Here is a 7,261-nt window from a genome sequence, read left to right on the forward strand (position 1 = left end):
TCTCTTGTTCTTCTTCTTCTCCTGGGAAAGACGTGCTTACGAGCGCGGGGTGCGGTCAGCCGAATGCTTCTGTCCGTCACGAGCCTTGCCATCTTGACTATGGCAGAGACGAGACAGCTTCTTGTCTCCCTCTTTGCACTTCTTCCCCTTATAGAGGAGAGAGTACTCCATTCGAGAGAGAAGAACAAGAGGATGACCAGGGAGGAGTAGACACCGTGAAAGAGAGAAGGGAAGTGAAAGAGAGAAAGCGCACGGCANNAAACATCTTGGAAGTGAAAGAGAGAAAGCGCACGGCAGTACATCTCTTCTCTGGGGAAGAAGACAAGTCAATCTATCTTTCGAGAGGAATGTCAACATCTGATATCTCTCGCCCTGTCTGCAAGTCTTCTTCTCTCGTGACGTCACCGACCTCTCCGGGGTGTGGAGAGAATCTTTCATGCACGCCAAACGATTCATCTGTATATACACCACCCGAGAAAAGAGAGATGGATCTCATGTCCGATATCTTTGAAGAAGCTCTGAGGGGTGAAGCCTCTTCCTCTCCTTCTTCTGAAGGAACCCGACACCCGACACAAGAGAAGGAGTCCTCTCCTCTTGGTCTCCCGAGAGATGACGGGACCGAAGAGCTTTACGCCAGTCTTTCATCTCCTCTTTCTTCTCCTGCAAGAACCCTCGGTCGCCGTCGTTATCGAGGTGCTCCAAGAGAACAAGCCCAAGTTGCGCCTCATGCAGAGGACCATAGAGGAGAGAAGACAAATGAGGTAGGAGATGGCGACTGGTCAATAAGAAGTTTCTCCGATGAGGCGATGCCTTCCGGGCAACCCTTTCGAGGGGAAATGAAGTTTGAAGCAAGAGACCATCCGTTTGAAGGGGACGTTGACGAGTTGGAGAGAGAGATCTTTCTTGGAGGGGAAGTCGGAGAGAGAGAGCAGCAAGATGAGAGAGGAAGAAGAAGAGAGTTCGATATTGTCTGGAAGGCTCAATGTGCTGGCTTAGAAGGAGCGGAGAAGCTGAGTTCTTCTGAGTTCTCCAAGACTAAGAAAGATCTTCGAGACGGACGAAGCTCATCACGATCAAACAGAGGAGAGAGAAAACAAGAAGATGAGGAGACATCTCTCTCTTTTCCCTCATCTCTCCAGTCGAGTAAGAGAAGCAACACTCTAGAAGAAGAAGACGTAGTATTAGGAGGAAAAGAAGAAGAAGAACGAAGTCCGACTATCTCTCTTTCTGCTCATCTGAATCAGGAGAAAGAAAGAAATGTAAAGAAAGCCGACTCCCCCCAAATAAACAATGATGAAGGGCATTTCTCTTCCGGTGTCCAGTCCTCCTCGCTTTCGCAAGTTAACGAAAGAGGAGCCGTCGCTGAGGAGAACGATGAGCTCGCTCCAGATCACCATGAGAGATTCTCATCTTATTCAGATTCAGAGAGAAGAAGACGGCCTGATACGAAGACTAAGGAGATGACGAACAGAGAAGAAGAAGAAGAAGAAAAGAGGCAATCTGGTGTAGGAGACGTTAGTTTCGGCTTGGATGATCCTTTCGAGATGTCACGGAAGGTTAAGAAGCATGAATCTCTCATCGAGTTTTGGAGAACCGAAGGAGGTGCAACAGTTTACGAGAATTACAATGGATGTATTCTTCCTGTGCAGACCCAACGGTACGTACGTGAAGGTGATAGGAAGATCTTTTACCCGTCTCTCTCTCTCTTTTCTTATCTTTCGACGGTGATGCGTCTTACTCAAGGGATAGATTATGACGCGTGGAGACGTCTAGTGATCGGTTGTCTGAAGAAAAGAAGCGAAGGAGAAAGAGGAGTTCAGTTTTCATACGGAGAAGGAAGAATAGAATTGAGGAAGAAAGCTATGTAGTACCGTACAAGGGCCGAGGTATGCATGAGTCGGGATTCTTTCTTTCTTTCTTTCCTTCTCCCTCTGTGTACATTCCTCTCTAATTCGGGGTACCTGTGTAGACGCGTTTACCTCCTCATGTTCCTGAAAAGAGTAAGGGCGGGGGATGACCACTTTCTACGCTAGTCGCTAACTCCAAGATTTACAAAGTATACCCTGTAGAGATGAGGGCTTCTGCATGAAAGAGAAGGCATCCAATCTTGAGGACCCAGAGGAGATTGAATCAGAAGCATGCATCTCTGTGGATTTGTCTGTTTCTTTCTTCTCTCCTTTTCGTTTCGTGTTCTCACCTTCGTCCTGTTTGTTTTCTATACGTGTGTATGTACAGGGGAGCTTTAGCAGCGTATGAAGCGACGCGAAAAGAGTGCGCACTTTTTGATGTCTCTTTCCGCCGAGTGTGGTACGTGAAGGGCCAAGATCGGCATCAGGTCTTAGACATGATTCTCACCTGTGATCTTGAGAGAGCTATGAAGGTAGGACTCTCAAGTCAAGTGTTATCTTCATCATTTCTCTCTCTTCACTTCTGTACGGCAGAAGAACGCGAAAGGTAGAGTTCATGCCTCGAATGAACTCTCTCTCTCTCGATGTCTTTTTCTGTCTCCTCCGTCCTTGTGGGTTCTTCTTCTTCTGAGCGCTGCCTTGTTTCCGCTCAATCTTCTTCTCATATCCTTCTTCGATAGGAGACGTCTCACTTGTCCTATTCCCCTATCTGTTGTGCCTGCGTCCGTCAGCCGGCCCGGACACCATATCTCTCCACAACTTTCTGCTCCCACGTACACATCTGTACACCTGGGAACAACGCTTACGAGCTCATTTCATACATAGCTATATATATATATATATGTATATAGAGAGAGAGAGGCTTCGATTTTCATGGTTGTCTATGTACCATAGAGTTCTGAATATGATAGGCATGATGGCTTCTGATGAGTTTGACTGTCTCTAGTGCTACGCAGTCCTCCTCTCCTCGAGAAAGTCTGTCTCACTTCCGTCAGGTTCTTCTATTCTCAGCTGTGCTTTATTGCGGGCTGTCCCTTGGAGAGGCATCCTGCTTCTCTAATGGAAGGAGGACAACAGTGATGTAAGGTCATTCTCTCTGTACTTAGTCCGGATAGACGTGACGTCTGCCTTACCCCTTTTCTTTTACTAGAGAGCCCTGTGTATAGATATACCGTATGCCGCATTAGGGCATCTACCTGCTTAGAGAGTCTTTGAATTCTCGTAGATCTCATCCTTCTTGACGCAACAGCTAGCCGTATATAGGGCGGTCTTTGATGTTCGTGAAGGATTGACTTTTCAAAGAGATCTGTATGCGTGTGTGTCTTTATATACATGCGGAGAGAGCTTGTGTGCTTGGTTTCTCTCCTTATTTGTCTCTCTCTTGTTACGTCTTCTTTTCTTTGTCTATGCCCTGGACTTCTAACAGACTGGAGATGTGCAGTACGGGGCACTCCTCGACTCTCGCGGTCTGATTCTCGATGAATGCTTTGTCGCCAAGCTCAGCCGACATGTGGAGATCTGGACATCGGGCGCAGCTCCCGCTCACTGCTTTGAATACGTCGCCCAATTCATCAACTATTGCAGGTCCTCTATCCATATAAAACTCTCTACTTATATGTAGAGGACTTGTATATCCTTCAACCTAAGTAGACTCATTTCTGACGTCTTCGTGATGGAGTACACTTGGCTTTGAATTGCGCCTGTAACTAGATCACGAGGATTGCTGAAGAGATAGGATTGCCTACTAGAGTATTTTCTACTACTAGGCTGCTCGCTTATCTTCTGTTATGTTGTCAATGATCTCAAGTCACGAGAAAGCCACGCAGAACCAAGGTCTTCTGCCGCCTGTTCTTCTTTCGTTCTCTTACAGGCAATGTGGGCTAGAGGTACAATTGTCTCCAGCCCCCCTTGCTGCATGCGTACTGTCTCTTCAAGGCCCCTTGGCTCTTCCGCTTCTTGGCGAACGCCTGGCGAGATACAAGAATGCTGAAGAAGGTGTACAAGAAAGTACAAAAGAAGAGAACGAGAAAGAAGAGAAGTCTCTGAGAGGCCAGAGCCCGACATGGGAGCTGAGAAGTGCTTGGGGGGCACCCATGTCTATACAGCAGATGTTAGATATGTATTATATGACATGCTTTCAGTTACATCTCACTGTTGGAAATCCTCAAGGTATATCTCGTACCTCTGATACCTCAAGGCCCTCTTCTTGCAGGTAAGAAAGCTGTAGCTCAGCTGAGCTTCCTGTTTCTTTTTCCGAAGCATGTTACTCTGTCTCCATACTAAGCGGGAGAGGGCGCTGGGTTTGTCTGAGAGGGGAATGAAGTAGAGCTAGCTGAATGAAAGAACTCACTGAAATCATCGAAGCAAGATAGATGTCTCAGATGAAAAGAAGAATGAAGGAGAGGTGTGACGTCTTTGTTAGTCTGTATCAGTAATTTTAAAACTGTTAGGTATAGTAATACATATATAGATATCTGAATCATGTTAAACAGTGAGAATCCTCGGAAAACGAATGAGATTTGAGAGAAAGAGCGGCTGACTGAAAACTGGAGCATCTTGCTCTCTTCAAGAAGGCGACCTCTTCACTGGCTTACAAAGGTAAGAGTTTAGAACGTGCCGAGGGCCTGCTTAGTGTCTGTCTGTTCCTCATGTGTAGGGTGTGTACGCATGCATTCGGGCCCCGCCCGGCTCTAGTGCGGCTGAATGAAGTGACGTCTTCTCCTTTATGAGAGACAGGGGGCGTACGTTCTTTCTCTCAGTTCCTGGTTGACATATATCAGCGCTGGCGTCGCCTCCTCTGTTGGACGTCTCCCCCTACCGAAGGAGAACGTACAGCGTTCAGAGCTCGAGAAAAATAACTGGTGTATACGGATACCTACAGCGCATGTGAGGGGTGGAGAGGGGGTCGCCGGCTGATATACGGGAAAGGCGTCGTTGTTATTTCTATATGTCCTCTACTGACAGGGACTCTTCATCCAGGACTTCGAAGTATATGATGACGTGCTTACGGGCTGGATCGACAGGAGAGGATGGTGTCGAAATCGCTTTTCCGTCTGTTAAAGCAGCCTTACCTTTCTTAAGGTGAATTGATCTGCATGCTCGGAAGGCTCACATGTACCCCTTTCTTGAGATCCGTCTTGCTGCAGAAGAATCAGTAGCTCATCAAGCGTATATACAGGAAATCTGTACACACATCTATAGCATTTCAAGCCCCCCGTACTCATACACAAGCAGTTGTAGAGGAGAGTTCTATCCCATCTACAGACGTGTGCACCTATATACGTATCTAGATAACAAAGAAATCTTCATTCTTAAGGGGGCGAGGTGTTCTCTTGTATGAAGCAGTGATCGAAAGACGAGGCATTGATAAAGATACAAGAGCCAGACCTAGACCTTTCTATACAAAACAATCACCTAAGTCGCAGTCCTTCTGTAGCTCCGTGTCTAGCTACCTTAATACTGTATACTTCATGAGAGAGTGGCCGTCTATCTTATATGAGAAGCATAGAAAAGAGTCAAGGCGATTGAGTAGCTAAACTGTCTTTTCTTTGTCCGCTGCCCGAGGCAAGGCCAAGGTGTATGTACGCCGGTCAAGTACAAGTATCCTTATCTTTCCCACAGAAGATTCGCGCCTGTACGCTTAGAGAGGGGTGCCTTTGTTTTTCCCGCCGAAGTCCTTCTCTTCGTTTCTCTCGTATATCTCTTGTCGTTCCAAAAGCGTCGTCACATCTTCTTGCTTTCCGCCGAACTCCTTCATGGGCTCGCTTCAGAAACACATGGTGTGTGTGTTGAAAGTAGGGGGGAGGCGGGAGGGCCTTTCTCTTTAAAACAAGGAGTCGCCTGTTTTCTTGAAGCGATGAGGCTTCCCTCCGACACTTTTCGCTTTGTTCTTTCATGGCTGTCTCTTACCCGCTCATTCGTACCAACGCAACTCTGTACGTTTATGGTGTGCACATTCTGTGTCGTTTGTAGAGTCATGTAGTGCTTAGTTACACCCTGTGAACATCTGACTGAGAGATCTAGGCCATCGTGGAAATCTGCTTCTCGCATTCTTTGGCAGGTTGCTTTTGGACACCAGGCCTTTACCTCAGGAATCTTGCTCTACGGGTCGTTTCTTATCGTCTTCTCCTTCCTCTTCTTCGTCTGCCTCTCCTTCCTCATCTCCCTGTCAACTCACAGATTTCACTCAAGACATATCTCTTTCAGAAGGATCTATTTCTTTTTCTTCTTCTTCTTCATCTTCCCGTTATGTCTCTGTTACCCTCGAGGATACCCCGGGCCCTTCTGTTTCCGGTAGTTCACTTGCTTCGTCTTCTTCCGTGTGTACGTCTCCTATGCGCTCTCCCGCTTCTGTTGATCTGTCAACCTATAGACCTACAATAGGATGTCTGTATGCGCTAGATATGCTCCGAATGGAAGCGGGTCTTCCTCGTATGGGAGTAGATATCAAGACTCACCATACCCTTGCTCATGCCTCCTTATGTTGTCTCCTTTCCTTATATAAGGTACGTAGACAGCTACTATTGTGCTACCAGCCTATCCAGAGACATGTCGCTTTCGGTTCAAAGATTCAGAGGGTCGGGATTGTTGCGGGAAAGGAAGACAGATTGCGAGCTATCAATCTCTGGGCCCATTATGAGGGCATGAAACGCAGGAAATCTCAGAGTCTGTGGTTACGGCGGTTGAATGACGAGACGGGGAGACGGGGGGCTCGGCAGATAAGCAATCTCGATAAAGGACTTCATCATGATTCAAGATACCCTCTGCAAAAACTGAGCTCCTTTCTTACCCGTCACACACAATCACCCAGTCGCAAGAAGTCGACTGGGCTACATCCGCCAGAGGAAAAAGAAGATGAAAGACAGAGCGGGGAAGATGAAGAAGAAGAAGAAGATTTGTATTGGGCAGGAGAGCAGAGAGAAGCTCTTAAGGGATGGAGATCTCGTCCAAGAATCCCCGGGGTGAATGAGAAAGAAGGAGAGACAACGTCTCTGTATGCCCTTGGTGGAGATGATCGTCCCCCTCCATCAAGTATCTTCTCAGCAGGGAGAAAACAAAAGCCAAGCGATCATGTGTCAAGGAGTTACTTCCCTTTTCATGGATGTATTATCCTCTCCAATCCTCACAGGCGGCCCATCGGAGTCATTACTTCCTGTTCCTGGAGTCCTCACTTCAAGTGTCGCCTAGCACAAGGTCTCGTTCTAAGGGAATTCGCTAAACACAATCAGGTAAAGACAAGCTCGAAGCTCTCTTACACAAACTACATCATAGACGGGCCACGCGGTCGACTTTAAAACGAGGTCTCATTGTTGTATGGTCGTTGCGCGGGGGTTCGTTTTCCGTGGCATTTCTAC

General features: G+C 47.3%; 1 protein-coding gene across 1 annotated transcript in view; it reads left to right on the forward strand.

The window, feature by feature from the left end:
* Positions 1 to 32: 32 nt before the first annotated feature.
* The window catches only part of CSUI_005926 (glycine cleavage t-protein (aminomethyl transferase) domain-containing protein), a gene marked incomplete at its 5' end in the record, with an annotated part of 9,780 nt that continues 2,551 nt past the window's right edge, over positions 33 to 7,261 (forward strand). The window contains 6 exons of the mRNA XM_068066092.1: positions 33 to 1,657; positions 2,236 to 2,380; positions 3,334 to 3,491; positions 3,778 to 4,119; positions 4,872 to 4,988; positions 5,968 to 7,135. Coding sequence (XP_067921931.1) covers positions 33 to 1,657; positions 2,236 to 2,380; positions 3,334 to 3,491; positions 3,778 to 4,119; positions 4,872 to 4,988; positions 5,968 to 7,135 — 3,555 coding nt within the window. The remainder of the gene's footprint in view (positions 1,658 to 2,235; positions 2,381 to 3,333; positions 3,492 to 3,777; positions 4,120 to 4,871; positions 4,989 to 5,967; positions 7,136 to 7,261) is intronic.

Source organism: Cystoisospora suis, assembly GCF_002600585.1.
Source record: "Cystoisospora suis strain Wien I chromosome Unknown contig_2937, whole genome shotgun sequence".
Lineage (NCBI taxonomy): Eukaryota > Apicomplexa > Conoidasida > Eucoccidiorida > Sarcocystidae > Cystoisospora > Cystoisospora suis.